The 19,913-nt window shown below is 39.6% G+C and overlaps 5 protein-coding genes and 2 long non-coding RNA genes across 10 annotated transcripts in view; 5 read left to right on the forward strand and 2 right to left on the reverse strand.

Annotated features, from left to right (window-relative positions):
- LOC124349445 (endocuticle structural glycoprotein ABD-4-like) overlaps positions 1–19,913 on the forward strand; it is a 152,525-nt gene that overhangs the window by 4,094 nt on the left and 128,518 nt on the right. The gene's annotated exons all lie outside the window — the stretch shown is intronic.
- On the reverse strand, positions 894–14,926 carry LOC124350597. The gene is made up of 6 exons (XR_006921069.1): positions 14,786–14,926; positions 14,536–14,724; positions 4,097–4,317; positions 3,805–3,958; positions 2,909–3,086; positions 894–2,838 (listed from the first exon to the last, which is right to left on the reverse strand). It is a non-coding gene; the product is annotated as an uncharacterized LOC124350597 (long non-coding RNA).
- On the forward strand, positions 5,735–8,915 carry LOC124345661. 2 transcript variants are annotated; one of them, XM_046798321.1, is made up of 6 exons: positions 5,735–6,158; positions 6,261–7,652; positions 7,730–7,813; positions 7,927–7,968; positions 8,035–8,190; positions 8,250–8,915. In XM_046798321.1, the coding sequence occupies exons 2-6, from the start codon at positions 6,284–6,286 to the stop codon at positions 8,705–8,707; spliced, it is 2,109 nt and encodes a 702-aa protein (XP_046654277.1). In that variant the 5' UTR covers positions 5,735–6,158; positions 6,261–6,283; the 3' UTR covers positions 8,708–8,915. The 2 variants fall into 2 exon arrangements, with proteins under 2 accessions (XP_046654277.1, XP_046654278.1); XM_046798322.1 differs by lacking the exon at positions 5,735–6,158 and having other exon boundaries at positions 6,168–7,652.
- LOC124349534 (platelet-derived growth factor receptor alpha-like) lies at positions 9,180–10,178 on the forward strand. Its single transcript, XM_046800225.1, has 4 exons — positions 9,180–9,379; positions 9,486–9,640; positions 9,702–9,821; positions 9,889–10,178. Exons 1-4 carry the CDS (start codon positions 9,346–9,348, stop codon positions 10,033–10,035), a joined length of 456 nt encoding a protein of 151 aa, XP_046656181.1. The 5' UTR covers positions 9,180–9,345; the 3' UTR covers positions 10,036–10,178.
- On the forward strand, positions 10,285–18,368 carry LOC124346058 (vascular endothelial growth factor receptor 1-like). 3 transcript variants are annotated; one of them, XM_046798352.1, is made up of 11 exons: positions 10,285–11,333; positions 15,978–16,100; positions 16,187–16,341; positions 16,410–16,606; positions 16,681–16,819; positions 16,900–17,130; positions 17,194–17,388; positions 17,455–17,615; positions 17,677–17,796; positions 17,861–17,990; positions 18,071–18,368. In XM_046798352.1, exons 3-11 carry the CDS (start codon positions 16,272–16,274, stop codon positions 18,352–18,354), a joined length of 1,527 nt encoding a protein of 508 aa, XP_046654308.1. In that variant the 5' UTR covers positions 10,285–11,333; positions 15,978–16,100; positions 16,187–16,271; the 3' UTR covers positions 18,355–18,368. The 3 variants fall into 3 exon arrangements, with proteins under 3 accessions (XP_046654308.1, XP_046654306.1, XP_046654307.1); XM_046798351.1 differs by lacking the exon at positions 10,285–11,333 and having other exon boundaries at positions 15,216–16,100; positions 16,187–16,337; XM_046798350.1 differs by lacking the exon at positions 10,285–11,333 and having other exon boundaries at positions 15,215–16,100; positions 16,187–16,606.
- LOC124348499 lies at positions 12,198–14,495 on the forward strand. Its single transcript, XM_046798727.1, has 9 exons — positions 12,198–12,372; positions 12,455–12,608; positions 12,681–12,859; positions 12,959–13,205; positions 13,277–13,423; positions 13,500–13,658; positions 13,722–13,828; positions 13,892–14,142; positions 14,204–14,495. The coding sequence occupies exons 2-8, from the start codon at positions 12,518–12,520 to the stop codon at positions 13,949–13,951; spliced, it is 990 nt and encodes a 329-aa protein (XP_046654683.1). The 5' UTR covers positions 12,198–12,372; positions 12,455–12,517; the 3' UTR covers positions 13,952–14,142; positions 14,204–14,495.
- Positions 14,933–19,829, reverse strand: LOC124350744. Its single transcript, XR_006921104.1, has 3 exons — positions 19,698–19,829; positions 18,653–19,127; positions 14,933–15,197 (listed from the first exon to the last, which is right to left on the reverse strand). It is a non-coding gene; the product is annotated as an uncharacterized LOC124350744 (long non-coding RNA).

Genomic DNA, 19,913 nt, shown 5'->3' on the forward strand with positions numbered 1-19,913 from the left:
CGATTTCGTACTTCCGGTTTCGAAAATTTTCCTGGACTATAGTTCAGGAAAATTCTCGATTTCGGGCAAATTCTGGATTTCGTTTAAAACATATCAGATCGACCCCAAATTTCATGGGGATCACGAATATCTGGTTTATTTTGACGACAGGTCAACAGTTGAGGAGCTATTGCTACTTCCGGTATGCTTCCGGAAAATTTTCGACAAACTAGCAAGTGAGCTTTGTTCTGTGTATAGTTCTCAATATTGTAAGCTTGATTTTAAGTTTAAAAAATTGCATCTTTAAATCTTTGAGCTAAAAAACCTGATTATTTTTTCTTTCTTTATTATGTAACTTTTATTGGCATGTCACTAAATAAGAATTGTTTTCTCTTTATTCAGGTAATGCAGAGGAAACGTCGAGAAGATGGACACCAAAACGTCACCGGTATCTCCAAGATGTCAGCGCGGATCATCATTTGTTGTTGGTAATATGTTTGTGTTAGTTAACCCGTTGGCTGCCACGCCTTTGTTCCCCCCTGTTAGCTCCTTGATTCGCCGAAAGGCCCTGTTAGGCAGTGCACCATAGGGACTTCCCCCTTGTCGATACGGTGATGGATTCTAGAGGCGTGCATTCCATCTTCTCCTGTCACCGTGTCAGCCCGGACTTGTCAGCAATGGCAAGTCCCCTCCTTGGTCATGGATCCTTCAGACATGGCGCGTAGAGTAGTAGAGAGTACAACCTACGGGTTGTATGGTGTGGCAGCCAACGGGTTAACTTAAGTGTATGTATGTATATGTACGTGAGTAAGTGTATGTATATATCTATGTATGTGATTTTAAAACGTGGTGGAATTGTGGGTGGAGGTGGGACAATAAAGTATTTCTTTTTAAATTGATCGTTTATTGTCTTTAACAAGTTGATAGCTTTTACATAAATTACCCAGAAAATGAAATTTTTCCTATCATAAAAGAGGTTCTTAAGTAGAGTAAAATAGGCAACATTTAAAAGCACATTCAGAAAACGTCGCAATGTTTAAATGGTTGGGGTTGTTGAAAAGTCGCACAAGATGATTACTCGAAATTTGACCACATCAACATAAAACAAAGATTTTAGATTTCACATTGTAGGTTGTGGTATAACTTTCAAGTGCCTTACTGATGTAGTAATTCGGGGCAGAGTAATACTTCGGTGTAGTAGATCGGAGAAGCGTAAGTAGTGGTTTATAGGTGCTGCTCAATAGTTGGCCGACTCTGTTGCGAGTGTGTAGCTGGGGGCAGAGTAGAATGTTGGTGCCTCGGTGTAGTAGCTGGTAGCAGAGATCACTTGGGAGCCTTGGTGTAGTCAGCTTGGGTAGCATACGTACTTACGTAGTCGTGTAGTACTCCGGTGCCCTGGTTGTGTAGTGCTTGGGATCCTCTGTGTATGAGACTGGAGCAGCGTGGGTAGGTGTAATAATCCGATCCCTCGGTGGTGAAGCAAGCTGGAGCCTCGGTGTAGTAGCTGGGAGCGGAGTAACGTTAGGTAGTCTCAAGACAGGAAGCTGGAGCAGCACAGGTTTTGGTTTAGTCCTCCAATGCTTTGGTGTAGTAACTGGTTGTTGCCTTTGTTGTCATGGTAAGGCGACGGCGTTGCGATTTCGCATCCACCATCCTCAGGAGAAATCGGTACACCAGTGGTCGGTTCAGCCATCAACGATACAACAACCAACAGCAGGACGACGCCATAGTTAACTAGACATGAATCAAAAATTTAAACGTCAATATTCAACTATGAGTGGCAAATCAATAAATAGAAAAATGTACAATTGATTCAATGCTCCATGCTAAATAAACGAATATTCACCCATGTTGAGAACATACTACGAAGAATGCAATGAGAAAAAGTCGCGCTGCAGTTGTTACCGTGTCGGAGATGCTCTGATGACTGATGGTCTTTCATCTTTTTATACGACTTTTTCTCACCCTTACTCAACTCTCAAGTCTTGCGGCAATTCTACCTACTTGAAAATGATGCCACACGTTTCTTTCTTACCCAACCTCTACACTTTTATGTAATGTTTCCTGTAGTAACCTTGAACCAATTTAATTCTACCTACTTGATAATGATGTAAAACTTTCTTTCTCACCCAACCTCTACACTTTAACGTAATGTTCCTTGTGAGTTGTGACCTTGAACATAATTCATATGAAATAGGAAATAATACTACGTTTTAGATCATAGTAATATTAGATAATAGTATAATTAATCCGATCACTGGAAACGGCAAATTATTTGCGGGTGTTTGATTTGGTTAAACTAAAATATCGATTAAGAGAAAATATTAACCGAGATAAACCCGAGGGGAAAAACCGGTTTAAGAATTAGGATTTGGAAAAACCTGTCATTGTATAATGTTATCTCACTTATCTGCCACTTTCAGAACGAGAGAAATCTTCTTTGTTGCATTTGTTGTACAGTGTGAAGACTGATGGGACCGAATCCGGGCGGAGGCAGGATCATCTGCAAGTCGGCGCTGTCCCTGGAATCCGTTTGGTGGTCAGAGACTTCGATGCCCGTGTCATCGGACGAGACGGAAGGTTTCGACGAGATGGAAGTCTTGTCGGCGATGGCCACCCCTCCGCCGCATCCGCCGCCACTGCCGCCCACGCCGGAATTGGCGCAATTCAGGAATTGCTGACGCAAATGAAATTTACCGTCACAGAAAAAGTCGACCGTCAATAGAATGTCGAGGTATTGTGTTTACTACTGGCAGAATATTAAAAGATGATGCCCATCGCGTTGGTTGTTACGGGGATTAGGACAGGAATGGTGTTTCCGCCTGTTGGAGGCGATAGATACACAACACCATCGTTAGCCTGAGAATGTCAAATAAAATTCGGATAAAATCGCCGCATCGAAAACTGAAATTCAATTCATTTTTCTTACCTGAACATAGGCCGCATCAGTCTCCACATTTGAAGTCGGTGAATTTTAATTGGATCATCCGTCCTGCTGGCGTGGTAATGACGACTACGCAGTTCCTTTCACAATTCGCCAGGGAAATTGGGAGACTGGACAACACCAGAAGTCGTTGAAGTCACGTCACCGCACATAGTTCCGCAGCCTTCGCTCCCGCCAATGGATTTGTAGAGACGGTCAGATTCGTGATTCAATTGAAACGAGAGAAATTTCAATTCACTTAGTCGTTTCAACCTCAAGTTTGTTACGGCAATCGAATGATGTTCAAACAATTCACCGGTTTGGGACCGTCGCTGTTATTTTTTCTATCGAAATCTGTTTGACAATGTCGGTGATAAAATGACGCACGTATATGTTTTCCGCTCGGCTAATTACAATCAACTCGGCGTAGATTCACCTACCCCCTCCAAACAACACCCTCTGGCTTATCATTGGTTTGCCGGCAGAAAGATGCGCGCACAACGAAAACTATACGATATTATAGTCGATAGAAATTAATCGGTGTAAAAAAAGGACCTGCGTTTACGATGGTCGTAGTGTAAGGACTGCTTTCCTTTTGATTGAATTTTTCTTTGAAAATATTTTTAAAAATCTTAATCTATGCAAAAACACTCCAATATTATACACTAGCATATTTCTGAAACTTTGTTTTTTCTCACAATCCCAATCGGAAGCCACCATAACCACAAACAAAAATTCAAGAGGATGTTTAAGTCCCACTTGTGTCCCAATGTTCTCCAGCGTGAGTCAACTAAGTGGGAGCTATTCCCTCCAACAACGAATTTGTTTTGCCACCGAAAATAAGCTCATGCTGCAATTTACCTGGAACTTCTCGGACGATGCAGGAGAGGGGACGAACTTACCGACATCAAGTGGCCGCCAGCCCACGTGAAGGTTTGGATGGTGGACCGCGGTTGAACCCATTCAAGAACAAACGGAAGCCAGTCAACTAGGTGGCAATTCTCTCGGTCGCGTTATATACGTCACGTTGGATTGGCGCTTTCAATCAAAATGTCACTAAAAAGTAAGCAATGGGCCAATGAAAAGAGTTAATGAAATGATTGGCAAAAAGTAGCTAATTAAAAATTAGGGGGAAGGGACTACTGCGTTATGGCATGAAAATAAGTATGGGAAAACATCACAGAAATCGTTTACTGTATGTCTGCGAATAAATATCGTCACGAGTGAAAGACGACTGCCAATTAGAAATTCCGTGCCCGTTTTGTGACAGGCAGAACAACTAAAAATGATGTTGTTGACCATCCCGTTGATTGTTGTCCGCAAGAATGGCGCTTCCGGTTGCCTACACCATAGGCGGAATTGCGACGTACAGAATCACTCGACTGCGTTGCCATGGACACGGCTCGAAACCGACGCTAATCAAGTAGTAAATAGAAACGGACAAGATTAGAAATGCAATAGGGATCTAAAAATGAAATATTGGTTGAAACTTAAAATTGCCCCGGCCTGTGCGTTGAAACTGGGCGGCGGTTGCCTTTCTATTATCAAAGTCTTAAAACATGAAGGAATTAAGTTATCGGCCTGTCGTAAAATCGTCATACGGAGATTAACCTTTTTAAGTATTATTTAAAAAATTCTTGTGCTGTGCACTCTGAAGCAGTTGTTTGGAAAATGACTGTCAAACTTGATGGGGAATCTTATAGTTTCCCGTTCGCAAATTACCACCTAATGATGGCTGGCCGTGACGTATTTCAAATGACTACCTTGCATTTCTATAATACATAATACATAATAAATAAAATTACTTTAATCCGACCTCCATGTCGCTGTACACCCATCAGCAAAGAATTGGAGAAATGATGCCCCCACATTTTTAACCATCCAGGTCTAGGGGCTCGGCAGATGGATCAGATCAATTTGCGTAAAGCTGCACTAGTCGTAGTACCGGTAATATTCGGAATTACATCAAAGTTAACTCTCTCACTCAAGTCAAATCGGATTTACTGCTCGGCTGGTCGTGAACTCCAAACTGGTGTGGCCTAGAATTTCCAGAATTTAACTGAAAACGAATTTAGTTAATCAGGAGATGAAATCACTGTTTAATTACGAGAACCGACCCGGAATAGACACGGCAACCACTAACGTCTTCTCACCATCTTACATAACAGCACTCGGTGGCTAAAGAGGAACATCTAATGTCTCAATGATGGAAATTGGAAAACTGCGACCAACATCCAGCAAAGTTAACTCACTGCTGGGTTCTACTTAAAGTTGACACGAAAGCAGGAATACCTCCCTTACTGCATCTGGTTCTACACAACACACTCATGACTATTCACCAGCATCTTTAACAGTCTAAATATTTGTACGATTGGGTGGTGCAACTCGTGAAAATCGCCATCAAACGCAATAACGGGAAAAGTGTGGACGGCGATTTTGATTTTCCTGGCTGGTATGGAACTCACAACCTTCACAGTTCACACCCACGAAATCCAAACAGATTCACTAACATTTTGAAACGGAGAGACCATTAGGGGAATGGAACCAAATTGACGCGTTCAAAAATTTCCAGTTCACAAATTTCGATGGCAAAAGAAAAGGATTTTTTGGTACGCGGTCATCACTTTCAACGTTGAAAAATCAACATTTGACACAAGTCTTTTTTAATTGTGGGACGCAGAATCACTCGACTGTTAAGCGATAGACTTAAATAATACTTCATAGGATACGCTTAACTGCGTTAAGCGATAGAGACGGCTCGAGACCGACGCTAATTAAGTTGCAATTTCAAAACGGACACGATTACAAATGAAATAAAGCTATAAAAATGAACCAAACTTAAAATTGTCTCGGACAGTACGTTGAAACTAGGCGCTCTCTATTTCAAAGTCATAAAAACTGGGAGGGATTGAGTTATCGGCCTGTCGTAAAAGTCTAATACAGATATTAATCTTCGTGTCGAGAAAAAGGTTGAAATCAACCGCTCTTGGGTGTACTTAATTATGTAAGTGTCATAAAACTTAAGACGCCTGATTAAAATCTTCCTATTCAGTAAACAGCAATTAAACGCATTATTTTGATCCGATAACGAGACTTTGACCATTTCAACTCGGCTATTATTATCAGCACTTGTCTCTGTCGCCGTCTAGGTTGTTTCCGATAAGAGATGTATAAAAGGTGGATAGCTACGTGACGCTATGCTGCATTAGTTGGTGACCAGTAGGACAAAGAACCTTTAATACGAAAGAATTACCAAGTAAGTCATTTTCCAGCAAACTAGGTTTAGAACGAAAAGATTTCGTCGCATAATTACCGCAAATTTGATACATTTTTTCTTTCTATGGGAATTAATTTAAAGGGCAGGAGATTCACGTGCTAAAAATGAGAAATCCTTTGTCACCGAAATGGATGATAAAATCCCTGATTGCATTTCTTTTACTTTGTGTTGGAGTTTTCTGCCAATTAAATGAATCGACATCTTCGTGGGCCAAACTCCAAATTTCACCCAGCGAACTCTGTTCTATGGAACACGGAAGTTTCAGAGTCAACATTTACGAACACGCAAACAATCATAAGCCAACAACGACAAATGCAAACACAAAAAAATATTTTTACGCGCCCATCGCCTTGCTGAACCACAGAAGCGCCACAAATTTCTACAACAACGTCACAAAACAGCCCGAGGTCCATTTCCGCGTTGAAATGTGGAACCCAAAAGTTGAGAGCAAAGTTGTCAATCATTTGACAAAAGTTCTCCGTCAGCCAATCGATTCCTATCAGGTTCAAGTCATCCCATTCGACAAAGTGATCCTGGCCAGCACGTCACCGTCCACCAGCTTCACACTGAAATCAAATTGGCTCCCGTATCAACTGGACAAGTCGCTCCAGTTGACACTTTCCTGTTTCCACCAACGGGATTGCAACCAACTGGCGGCCGCTATGCGGACCAAACCTCAGCAATTCAACGACTTCAAACTCCTTTTCAGTTTGTCTTCGCAGACGTCGCAAACCAAAGAGACGGTCATCCGCATCGACAACATCGTCTCCGGACAAATGATGGCGCAAATGTTGCAGAAATTCAACGAAAGTACCAAAGAAGCTCTGCTAACGGCCACTGATGAGAAGAAACTTCTGACGGAATCGATGACCAACGTCTTGTTAACCACTTTCGACGACTCGGACGTCGTTTCCCAAACTTCAGAGTCGACAATCTACAACATGTTGAAGAGTTTTCTCGTCTCTTCCAGGACCATCATCAAAGAGCAAAGTGACAAAATGTGGGACTCGGTTTTCTGGAACGACGACAACTACCGACCGGACAAGACCACCAAGACGATGAACGACATTTACAAGAAATTGGACAAGGAAGACCAGAAAAAGTTGATTGACACGTTTCAAAACACCAACACATTTGAATACGGCGCAGGGGGTAGTGTCGTGGGTATTGGCTCGTTCGAATCGAGATTCAAAACTGAACTTTCCCGCCACGGTTCGACAACAAAGGAAGACATCAACAAACTTTTCCAGGAAAGTAAAAATCACGGCGAATGGGACGGGGAAAAATTTGTTCCCAAACCGCTGGCCCTCAGCAGAGTCAATTTGGCAAAACTGCGGGACACGCAATCCTTCGAGGATCGCAAAGTGAGCATCCGCTACTCGACCGCCGTCCTGTCAACTCCCATTCATTTCATACCAGACTCTGAGCTGACAGCCACGGACGAATGGCAAGAGTTGAAAGACGAATTGAAAGGTATTTCTATGAATATTTCTGTGTAAGATTCAATTAATTGTCGTTATTGATAAAAATTGTGTTTCAATTTTCCACAGAAACACAAAAGCGTTTATCATACGCTTTGAAACTTTTAACGAAGAGGCGCATCACTTTCGAAAAATTAGAAAAGCAGCAAAACGGTAACATTTTAAAAAATGCGGCTAAATAAAAAGAATAAGATTATTTAACAAAATCCGGTAGTCAAGTCAAACGACGAATGTTTGGCGTATTTTAAACAAATTTTTCGTTACAGATACGAACGCAACTGTTTTCAATTTAATCAACGATGTAAAAGGTACGGTAAAAATAACATTACACTAATTCTCCCAATTCGCATTAAGCTTTTTTCCCTATTAAATAGAGAGAACGAGCGCCATTGTGGACATTGGTAAAATGCCCTCGTCCTGTGCCGACCTCCGAAAAATCGGACACATTAAAAGTGGATTCTATTCCATCATGGGGAAAAGCAACATGGAAACTGTTCACTGCAACTTCGCGAAACAACAACGCGATCCGGGTACAAAAATAAATTTTATTTGTCGTCTCCCGTCCAATCCACATTGAATTGTTTTGTAGATTTCCAGAAAGTGATCGGCTACGTCGTCGTTAAATCAGGACCCGTTTACTTCCACGCTCAATCGACGACCAGTTTTAAAAGTGTCAACACGGCAATTCCCTTTGACCTGATCAGAATGAATGTGGGCAATGCCATTAGTCCCAGTGGATTATTCGTAGCGCCTAAACCGGGAAAATATTTCTTTACTTTTTCGGGATTGAGTGAATGGGCTGCTCATGTTCGAGTTGAATTTCAGATGAAGACTGGTTTCAATTGGAATTGGATAAAAATAGGGCACGCCTATGGTGAACGGGATTATCAAACTTTGACGATCCAGAACATTTTGCAACTTAGCAGAGGCGACCAAATTCGATTGTTATTACAGGAAGGATTTTTGCACAGTCAGAGTGGTACTGGTACAAGTTATGGCCCGACTACAAGTTTTGCTGGCTGGCTAATGGAAGAGGATATATTTTAATAACCTTAATAAAAATCCATTTTAAAAACAAAAGCAAAAAAAAAATTAAATTTAAAAAACCCAAAATTAATTAGTTGTTTCAGTTGACAACTCAAATCCTCACTGGCGATTCTTAATTACTGCAAGTCATAACAAATAACCCGATCCGATCCCACGAAATAAATGGTTAATTACCCTTTGAGTCAAGGATGAAAAGACTTTATGTTGTCAATCGTTTTTTTTTTTTTTTTTTTTTTTTTTTTGTCTGCAAGAGAACGCGGATAAATTTCAAACAAAGAGGTTCAGGATGAATTCCCTACACATCGCTACCACAAATGAAAACGTGTCCGAGTGTCTATGCTGTCGTGATCCTGATTACTGAATCCATTTCCCATCGTAGCACCATTTAACTGAAGCTGAATCTCTACAGTAATTCCAAGATCGATTCCTGAAAAAGTGAAAAAATATTTTCCCGGTCTTGGTACGTGGTAAAAACTCCTGTTGAAGGGTTCATGGCATTTCCCACATTAGTTCTGGTCAACTCGAATGGAATGGCGGTGTTGGCAGTTGCGTAATTCGCGTTTTTCTCTACAATCATCGTATCGCTTACAATTAGGCAACCGGTTTCAAATGATTTTACGGAAACTCTGTCTGGCGCAATGGAATTGGCCAACGTTGTAGCAGAATTTCAACGTGAGTTTACAGAGATTTTTTTCTCGCTCAAATAAACAAATCACTATCAATAAGAAAAACTTCTCAAATTAAAATTCTAAGAATTCTAAATTACATCTCCCGTCAGCAAGCGATGTCACTCATTTGCCCGAATCGAAACCGACAAGCAATTACGAAATGGATTCGTACGCGCCGACCTTAAATCAAATAATCAAAACGAGCGACTTTATTTCATGGTCATACCAAATTGCTCGAGGCACGGAATTCTTGACCAGCACAAAGGTGACAGTCGCAGTCAGCTACTAAATGCAATTATTTAATCTAAATTTCCGTACCTATAAAGGTTCTGCACGGCGATTTGGCCGCCCGCAATGTCCTTTTGGCCGATCACGGAATCGTCAAAGTGGCCGATTTCGGAATGTCAAGGCAAATGAATGATTACAATTACGAAAAAAATGGAGTGGTAATGAAGTCGATAACCGTCAACAATTAATGACATATAGTAATATTTGTATCGATAAATCATATAGGAATTTATGCCAGTCAAATGGATGGCCATCCAATCCCTGACGGATAACATTTTTTCCAGTCAATCGGATGTCTGGTCTTACGGGATTGTCCTGTGGGAAATCTTTTCCCTGGGCAAAATGCCGTACCCAGGTGGGGGAAATGAATAAGTTGAATGTTTAAAATTAACCAATTCCACACCATTTTCCAGGAATGGAAAATGACTTTGCAAGAAGAGAAATTCAAAATGGATACAGGATGGAAAAACCGGAATATTCGCCCAATTTCTTCAGAGATATGATGAAAAGCTGTTGGCAAAAAGATCCGAAAGAGAGGCCTACTTTCCTTCAACTGTCCGAGACGATAGAAGAATACATCAATTCAAATTTCAGCGCCGATTACGTGGTCTAAATATTATCAATCAGTGAGAATAACAGCAAAAACGAAAAGAACAATTGCTACATGTTTTGTTTTCTCCTTCCATTTATCCATTTAACATTATAAATAAAATGAACAAAAAAAAAATTTATCCTTTATTAGCATTAATTCATATTAACGGAGCGGTTCCTGATCATCCCTCAAATTATTCTTTATAAAGAAACTGATTGGAAATCAAGTCAGCATTACGAGATTGATTAAACAAGCACTCGAAGACTCATACAAGACACAAATTGGAAGACATAGTGTTGATGATTTTCCAACATCTCATTCATTTCCAATATTCATGAAAAATAGGCCTACCAATTATCTTAAAACTTCGGTAGTGGAATGTCAACGCAAACACCAACGCGTTATACTTCTCCATTGGATCGCATAATCTGAGCTCGCGCGTTGTTATCGATGAAAATGTACAAAACGCAAATCTTCGCATGGAGTTAACAAGGACTCTACATAATAAAAAAAATGTAAAATTCTGATCCTGAATTTAAAAAATGTAAAGAAGAGAAAATTTGATGCAGACAATGTGATCAATCCTTGAATTAAATTCCATTAGGGAGTCGGGTGTGGTGTCGGGTGGGTCACAATCACGAAACCAAAAGCGTGTTTGTTATCCCATTACACGAAACCACTTATTATCTCCGAATCCAAATCGAATTTCCCTTTTCTCGAATGAAATCATTTAGGCCGGATACCGAACCAAAAAAAACATCCGTTCTCCGCCAGTGGCCAGCAATACAGTTTATACACGAACAAAGGCCAAGAAACGCTGCGAAAATTTGCAGTCACTTCAAATCACCGAGTTGAACAAGCAAACAAAAAGGCGAAACAAGGACAAAACATTCTTTAGGGCCTCAGACGTGTGAAACTCTCAAGAGCGAGACAAAATTGGTGAAAATGTTTTATTTCTTACACAATTCTTTATTCAACAGAACGGGCACTGCTGGGAATTTTGCTTCCCTTGTTGGCCAATCAGATCGTTCAGATTAGTGAACTTGAAATATTACCCAAAGCAGAGAACGACGAAAAGGTGATTGAACAAGGCTCAACCCTAACACTCAGTTGCATCGAAAAGGTATCCACGAAATCCTTTGAAATAAAATGGACGATTGAAAACCTATTGGCAAAAAGATCCGAAACAGAGGCCTACATTCCTTCAACTGACCGAGGAGATCGAGAAAAATATGAAATTAAATTCCAGTCTCGATTATTGCAATTCAACGGGTCCATGTGGGGAAAATGGTTGAACCAACGTTGAGTTGTTGAGTCAAGGTATTCACAATCAAATGCGGGGGGTGGAGAGTGTTAGACAAATAGACAACTTTTGCATCGTTGGTGATTCTAACTATTGACAGAGTCGCGATTAATACCAATGTTGGTTTATTCGAATTTTCACGTGTAAACAAATAAAATTATGCGAATTAACCTGTGCAATCCCTAATCCCAATTAAATACAACATACAACCTGCTTTGCTACCGTAAAACTGCTTGATTGCACGGAACTTTTTGGTTTTTCTTCTCTACAATGTCAAACCAAAGAAAATTGTATTCCTCTACTGATACCGAATCCGACCGAATCTTTAAGCGGGATATCAAACCACAGCCATCCGTTCTCTGCTAGTCGCCATGGATACAATTTGATGATAAACCAACTTAATCAAGAAACGCTGCGAGAATTTATTTAAAGTTGAAACAACAGGAAGTGAAGAAATGGCAAGAGACGTAACAAAATCGAGAAGAAATTTCTAGTGCACAACTGGTAATCAGACGAGTGATACCATACATATTAGTCAAATGTTCAAATGCTTTCTGTGATTAAACGTGTGCAAAATTCCAATTGTGAAAATGTTTTCCGTTTCAAAGAGACTGGCGTTACTGGGACTGTTTTTTCCATTTTAACAAATCAGATCGTTCAAACTGATAAACTCAAAATATTCCCCAAAGTAGAAAAGGGCGAACAAGTGATTGAACAAGGCTCAACCCTAACACTCACTTGCATCAAAGAATTGTCGGATAATTTAATCGAGCTGAGATGGACACTTCCCAAATTCCAAACCTCTCTTCCTGCGGTAAAAATTAATAAAACAATAATCCAATAACTTCAAGTCACAACGAAGGTAACTTCATGTTTTTCCACCTATAATTTTTAAGATATTTTGACACGGACGACTCAAAAAAATTACTTTAAGGAATGAAACGCACCTCGTCTCGACAATGACTTTAACCAACACCACTAGAGACGACACGGGCTTTTACAATTGCAGCGGAAACTGGGAACAAGAAGATCGATACGTTTACGTTTCTAGTCGGATAATATTTTCAAAGAAATTATTAACATTCCAACTTATCGCTAACAACTTTCTATTCGCATCATAAGGTACCGAAAATCTTTCATTGATGAGAAACCAAAATTACATTTTTCCGCGTTTCAATTTAACCGCCACAACAAGAGATTCGATTTCTATCCATTTCATTACAACCCATCCCAACGTCACCATCTCCATCTTCAAGCAAACGAGAGAAATAGGCGTCGAACCACAAAAGGCATTCCGCAAGGTATTTAACAAAAGTTAGATAAGAGAAAAGACTGGATTTGGATTATAAAAATATTTAAAAAAAAAAAAAAAAAAATTGCACAATTGTTTTCCTTCAAAGATATTTGATTCCTCATCTCCAACTGTAAATTCGAGATGGTCATTCCATCCCAGAAATGGACTGACGATAAAGAATTCAACCGTTTCTGACTCGTCAATTTATTATGTCGTTAGTTACTTGCGCTTCGTTAACGGTAAACGAGTAGATATAAAACACGAAAAAACTACAGACGAATTTCTGAGCTGGATCATCCCACCGGATGAACTCAATTATTCTTCCGTAATGCAATTTTCGTTAATTGTAGAAGGCAATACAATTGTGATGTTGTCCCTCAAGAACTTTTTCTAATAATTAAAAAATTAACGTTTACAAAATTAGGAATGGAAGTAGAGGGAGCACCTGACGATCCAGTGGAAGGATCAAACGTCACTTTGATTTGCACAACTTCCGCGTATTTTCACAACGGTCCACCATCGTGGTTCTATTACGACAACGGCCATCATCACCAAGTGACACTTAAAACAGGTTTGAAATTATTTTGACACAAGTTGGACTTTACGTTGCATTCTACTTGGTATACAAATTGAATCAATTGATGCAGATGTTCAAATAAAAACGGAAAGAGAATGGAAAGATTTACTTTTCTACAAGAGCCAACTGTACCTTACTAACGTCACCCTAAAAGGCCCCTACAAAAAATTGAAATGCGGGTACGATACTGAAAATTCAACCGTAAAAGAAATCTCCTTCACCATTAAAGGTACACGACAACGAGTTTCTATGCAACTGCCTCACACTCAACAATACTATTTTCATCCCATAGAAATCAACAACGACCCAGTGAATAATTCAATCAACCTAGAAAAAGGAATCGCCCAAATTTTGTCCTGCAACCGATTATCCCAACATGTTCCTATTCATTGGCTCAAGGTGATTTTTTAAAAATTGGCTTTGGCATCTTCAAATTGTTAATTCAAGTGGTCTAATATCTAGGACGGCAACCAATTCTCTGGCACAGTGACGAGACAGAAACCTGGTCAACTCTGCCACTAAAAGGAAAATCAAAGGAAGCTGGAATCTACGAATGCCAATGGAAAAACGGCAGAAGAGAGGCCAGACACAGAAACTTCAACGTCACTGTCACTTTCGTTGAAGAAGAAACAAATGCCATGATTCTGTCGGTAACTTTCATCGGATTACTTGCAGTCGGAGTGGGAATCGGAATTAAACTTTACTTCGACAAAGTAAGAAATAAATCAATTTAAACTAGAAAATTGTGCAATTGACCACCACAATATTTTAAAGACAAAAGCGGAAAACCAAGTTGAAAAAATCCTGAATGGAGATCCGGGTGAAATCGACCCGAATATTCTGATTAAAACGGAATTCCTGCACTACGACCAAATAGTGGAATTTACGAAGAAACGTCTCAGACTCGTTTTGTTGTTCCTCGATATTTGATGCATTTAAAACAAAATAATTTGAAATTCATCTGCTGGTATTAACAGAAGACAAGCATGTAACTCGAAAAGGATTTTGAATAACCCCGTCTGTTATTTCCAAAAAGGAAGCGTTGCCATTAAAAACTAATGTGGCCCCATTCAGACTAAAAGAAACGAAAAATAAATGCGACTTACCTTACAGGAAAGCAGAAACTACAGCCGAACAGCGTCGTCGATTTACTTGGTGATGTAGTAAGTCCCCTCCTTCCTCCGCCATTAAAACGTGGGTAGAGCAGACTCCTCCTAATTCCATTGGATCAATGGCGTAGACACTCACGTTGTTTCAAACCGATCCAATTCCTCTTCTCGCGTTGCTTTAAGTCACTAGAAGTAAGCAGTTGCCAGTCAATTCAACATCGGAAATTATCAAAAAACGTTCACTCACTTTCCATAACTTGCCAGCAAGCAACTGGGCTCCCACGGTGAAAGTTGGTAGACTGAGTCCAATCAAGGTGAAAGATTCATTCGAGGCCACACCACGTCCAGAAATTACGTCGATCGTTGAAGGGTGGACGACCTTCTTTTCATCACCAAAGAGGGGTGGAGAGATTAAAATACAGTACGAAGCAACCGTAACATTTCAAGGACGAACCTAAATGGAAATCAATAAAATATCAGGTGTGAAAATCAAGTTAAGAGGAATAACTGTTTCTGGCAATTGTGGTTTTAGTTTTAATTTACCAAGTTTTATTCCTTATAAATTTTCTGGAAGAAGATGCCGGTCATTTCTATGTCGCATAACGGTATAAATTCACCTTTAGCACCAATCAAATCCAGTAAACGGACGATAAATTCACCTGAAAGTAAATGAAAAGTAGAAAAAAACATTTAATGGTGAGATTTTCAACACCCCACCCGTCATTCGAAGTTTTGGAAATACAAAAGTATTTGTTGAAAAGTAAAGAAGGGAAATCTCATAAGTAGAAAGATTCGGAAATTGGGTGACGTGGTCAATCAATGGAGTTTTTCATCACGTTTTATGAAAACGACAAAACAATTATTCTTAAGTAATAGAAGGAAATTAATTAGGGGAGGGGGTGTCGTGTACTACGAAATTAACCACTGTCGAATGAGGCCAATGTCGCAATCTCGAATTTGAAAACAGCATATTATTTCCATTAATTGGAACAAAATGGCGGGATGGCAAACAACCCACATCCCATCACCGCTATTCGACCGTATTCGACGAGAGAATAGTCTACATTTTAATGACAAACTAGGGCAATCCAGAAAAAGCTGCGAGAAATTATCAAAAGTTAAAACCGCCGGATGTGAAGAAATGGCAATGACGAGACGGTAAAATAAGCCAACAGGAAATTCTGGTCTGCGTCAGACAGACTTCTGAAAATACACACTCAATATTCTACATGATTGCGCATTACAATAGTCTTTCATTTGGAAAAGCGAAATATTCAGATTCTGTCGGTGACTGAAAGTGGACGTGCAATTCCAAGTGGAAAATGAATTTCATTTCAACGAGACGAGCGCTGCTTAGACTTTTATTTTCCATGTTGGCAAATCAAATCGTTCAGGCTAATGAACTTGAAATGTTACCCGAAGTAGAGAACGACGAACAGGTGATTGAACAAGGCTCAACCCTAACACTCACTTGCATCGAAAAGTCTCCCCATCATCACTTGTCGGATAATTTCACCGAGCTAAAATGGATACTTCCCCAATTCACAGACCCTCTTATTGAAGTAACAAAATTAAAGATAACACATTAACATTTAATTATGCCACATCTAAGAATCCGATAGAATTATTTTTCGACTTTTGTTTTTAGGAAACAGATAATCGCTTCAGTTTAACTGATATAAAGAATGAAACGCACCTGATGTCGACCATGACTTTGATCAACATTACAACCAATGACACGGGCTTTTATGAATGTCAAGGGAGAATCCAATCACGGAATCGATACGTTTATGTCTTCAGTTGGTTATTATTTTCAATCAAACCTGTTGGCTTCCTACTTTTTAACGTTAACGCTCGTTTTTCGCATTCAGGCAACGAAGATTTTGATTTGACAGGACCCCAAAATTTTTCCAGCAACAAGTTAGAAGCCAAAACATCAATCTTCGATCCTGTCACGTTCCTCGAGGAAGAAAAACACGAAATTAATGTGCCCACCCTGACTACAACTTTAATCGGATTATGTGCATTTAGTGTGGGGATTTTTGGCATCAAAATTCACCTCAACAAAGTAAAACAAAACAGTTATTTACTGATAATCAGTATTCGGCAGTTTGCAATTATAAAACTTGAATCATTCAAAAGAGAAAGGTGAAAAGACAACTTGAAAAAATGTTGAATGGAGATCCGAGCAGAATCGATCCGGAAGTGCCGTTGGAATATCAAACGGAATTCCTGCCATACGATAGAAAATGGGAGTTTCCAAGGAAACGGCTGAGACTCGGTTCGATCTTTTCCGATATTTAATTCATTATAAAATAAAATAAGGGTAGAAATAACGATAACTACATATTAAATTTAAAGGTCAAGAACTGGGATCTGGTTGCTTCGGTCGAGTTGTGAAAGGGGAAGCCGTAGGCATCAAAGACTCTGATGAAACAGTGACCACAGTGGCCGTTAAAATGACTAAACTAACGGCCAAGTCTCACAACGCACTGGACGTTCTTATAAAGGAATTAAAAATGATGATTCATTTGTGGGAGCACTTGAATATCGTTAATTTAATGGGGGCCTGCACAAATACCAACATCAAAGGTAAAATAACGGACGGAATGAGAGAGACAAATCAAAAATGTCATTTTGTTCGTTCAATTTTAGAAGAAATTCTGGTCATCATCGAATTCTGTAAATTTGGCGATTTAAAATCGTATTTAATCAAACACCGGGATCAATTTATTAACGAGTTGAACGCGTTGGGTAATATGCCACCCACGAACGAAACGGCAACAAATGATGTGACACAACATCCATCGGTCGCAATGAAACTGGTCAACGAAATTTCGGAATTGCAAAGTGAGTTTACGCAAACAATTTTGTTTTAAAGGGGAAAAAACTAATGATTTAACCTAATTTAATAAGCTCACGAGCCAGCACATGTGACAGAAATGCCCGAACGAGATCAAACATACAAGAGCAGAAAAGATTCGGACGCAAATTTTACTCAAATAATCAAGACGAGCGACTTGATTTCATGGTCATACCAAATTGCTCGAGGGATGGAGTTCTTGGCCAGCAAAAAGGTGAGAGACGCAAACTCAAAGAAACGCAATAATTTAATAAAAATTTACCGTCCCCCAACAGGTTCTGCACGGTGATTTGGCCGCCCGCAATGTCCTTTTGGCCGATCACGGAGTCGTCAAAGTGGCCGATTTCGGAATGGCCAGACAAATGAAGGATTACGAATGCGAAAAAGAGGGAGAGGTAATCAAGTCGATAATCGTCGAACCTAATTACACTGATTACTTATCGACTTGTTAAATGATAGGAATTATTTCCAGTTCAGTGGATGGCAATAGAATCCCTGACCATTAACATTTTTTCCAGCCAATCAGATGTCTGGTCCTACGGGATTCTCTTGTGGGAAATCTTTTCCCTTGGCAATGTTCCATATCCAGGTAAGAAATTTTTAAAACTGAACGACCCTTTAAAATGAATTTACATGTCGGCTGCAAGTAATTCCACTTCCTTTTTGTAGGAATGGAGAATGGCTGGATACTTGTAAGGGAAATTCAAAATGGGTGCCGAATGGAAAAACCGGAATACTCGCCCAATTTTTTGGGAGAAATAATGAAAAACTGTTGGCAAAAAAATCCGAATGAGAGGCCGACTTTCTCTCAACTGGCAGGGGTGATCGAAAAACAAATCGAAGCGCTGGGCAGCTTAGATTATTTGAACATGAATAGCCCAGCTAATGAAGTTGGTCAAACCGACGAGATGAAAGTGCATTCCAATTCTAACAAATCGCTTGAAAATTGTTAAATTATTAAACGATGCGTTCGTATGTAAAAAATAAAAATAAATAAACATTTTCTCGTAAAAGAATAAAATAATACGAAGGATCACTGACGAGCTCGATAGAATTAAATTTCGACCTGTGGGACAAGCGTTATCCTTCGAGAAACGTTAAATCGACCATTCTCAGGTTAAAAATTTTTAAAAGCGATAAACCCACATTAATCCTATCAATCGCCGTGGTCGACACTTTCGACCATGAGGACTATGAACGACATTTATGACAAATCCAGAAAGAAAAAGAGGAAAATAAAGCAACTCTTACTTGTTTCTGGTCTCTAGTTCGTTATTAGACCATCGCCCTCCTGTCCATTCGCATTCCGCAGTTGGAAATGCTGCTGAAGACTTCCTAAGGCGCCACTGGAGTATTAACCCGCCATTTGTAGTCGTCGCAGTGAGATGGATTATGCTTTGCTTGGATGGAAGCGATGAGACACGGTAGGCTCCAACAACCCGCCAACATCCAAAATCAGCAAAAGGGAGCAGAATCGTCAATTCTAGTAGTCCATAGTTTTCTCGCTCGGTGTACAGTAGCGGAAGTTGTACAGTGACATGGGCAATCGGCTTCCGTGACAGAGGTGGTGGAATAAAAAAAGGAGGAATAAGTGATGTCCTTGTGAATACATTCACACACACATGAATGTACACAAAGACAAAGGAAAAGGCCAAAAGGTAAGAAAGGGAAAAGAAAAGAAGGTTCTGCTCGATACAGATGTGGGCTCCAATCCAATGGGGTCAACCTGTAAAGTAAAAAGACAAAAGAAAAACAAGTAATTCCAAACCAAATGTGCTAACAAATACTAATTGACAAGCCAACAGAATAGATATTTCTGAATCGAGGGGTTAAAGCATGCAAATAAAATTGAACATCTGGGTTTGACCATTTAAAGAGTTTTCTCAAACATAGGCTGAAATCTGAAACAAATCCATCAAGTATTTTCACGTTAAGAACATTTTTGGACACGACTAACCAGCAAACAAAAATGGGAGACATTGTTTCAGATATTTTGGTATTTGCCCTGTCTTGCTGCCAACAGCATTCCCATGGTATAGGATGGCATTCCTATCAACTTCAACATATCAGTTATCGAGATCAAAATCTACATGAAAATCAAAAGCACTATCACTGCTAAAGTGCTAATTGTTGTATATTCAATTTAATCAGGCAAGGCGACTAAGTAACTAAGTAAGAATAAAAACTCTGCTTCACACCTATTAAGTTGGCCAAAAACTCTTTATGTTAAAATTTAAAAAAAAAAGACAGGTAGACCTACCTAACGAAAGCTAATAAGAAAAATAAAATGAATTACCAGAATGTTGCTCACAGATATCATGTAATCATAAGTACAAAGGCAATAAGCACTTTCCGAATTCCGACGACAAAATAATACGGCGACCATTTTGAATAAATTAACGAAATACGGGGCGAGGGAGCAAAGTTGCCAAGTTGGATAAATATGAACAAAATGGAAAAAGGCAAAAAGGTAATCGCAAAGTCGCAAATTTGCAAAGCAAAAATCAAATTT

The sequence above is a fragment of the Daphnia pulicaria genome, chromosome 1, assembly GCF_021234035.1.
Source record: "Daphnia pulicaria isolate SC F1-1A chromosome 1, SC_F0-13Bv2, whole genome shotgun sequence".
NCBI classification, from domain to species: Eukaryota; Metazoa; Arthropoda; class Branchiopoda; order Diplostraca; family Daphniidae; genus Daphnia; species Daphnia pulicaria.

What these genes read in the sequence shown, in the direction of transcription:
- LOC124345661 (XM_046798321.1), top strand. Translation starts at nt 6,284, where the DNA reads ATGAGAAATCCTTTGTCACCGAAATGGATGATAAAATCCCTGATTGCA. An exon ending in GTTGAAAGACGAATTGAAAG is followed by an intron (nt 7,653 to 7,729) that starts GTATTTCTATGA and finishes AATTTTCCACAG; the next exon opens with AAACACAAAAGCGTTTATCA. An exon ending in TTTAATCAACGATGTAAAAG is followed by an intron (nt 7,969 to 8,034) that starts GTACGGTAAAAA and finishes CCTATTAAATAG; the next exon opens with AGAGAACGAGCGCCATTGTG.
- LOC124349534 (XM_046800225.1), top strand. Translation starts at nt 9,346, where the DNA reads ATGGAATTGGCCAACGTTGTAGCAGAATTTCAAC. An exon ending in CGTTGTAGCAGAATTTCAAC is followed by an intron (nt 9,380 to 9,485) that starts GTGAGTTTACAG and finishes ATCTCCCGTCAG; the next exon opens with CAAGCGATGTCACTCATTTG. An exon ending in AATTCTTGACCAGCACAAAG is followed by an intron (nt 9,641 to 9,701) that starts GTGACAGTCGCA and finishes GTACCTATAAAG; the next exon opens with GTTCTGCACGGCGATTTGGC.
- LOC124348499 (XM_046798727.1), top strand. Translation starts at nt 12,518, where the DNA reads ATGACTTTAACCAACACCACTAGAGACGACACGGGCTTTTACAATTGC. An exon ending in CCAAGTGACACTTAAAACAG is followed by an intron (nt 13,424 to 13,499) that starts GTTTGAAATTAT and finishes CAATTGATGCAG; the next exon opens with ATGTTCAAATAAAAACGGAA. An exon ending in TTCCTATTCATTGGCTCAAG is followed by an intron (nt 13,829 to 13,891) that starts GTGATTTTTTAA and finishes TCTAATATCTAG; the next exon opens with GACGGCAACCAATTCTCTGG.
- LOC124346058 (XM_046798350.1), top strand. Translation starts at nt 15,861, where the DNA reads ATGAATTTCATTTCAACGAGACGAGCGCTGCTTAGACTTTTATTTTCC. An exon ending in TCACAGACCCTCTTATTGAA is followed by an intron (nt 16,101 to 16,186) that starts GTAACAAAATTA and finishes TTTTGTTTTTAG; the next exon opens with GAAACAGATAATCGCTTCAG. An exon ending in AATGCGAAAAAGAGGGAGAG is followed by an intron (nt 17,797 to 17,860) that starts GTAATCAAGTCG and finishes GTTAAATGATAG; the next exon opens with GAATTATTTCCAGTTCAGTG.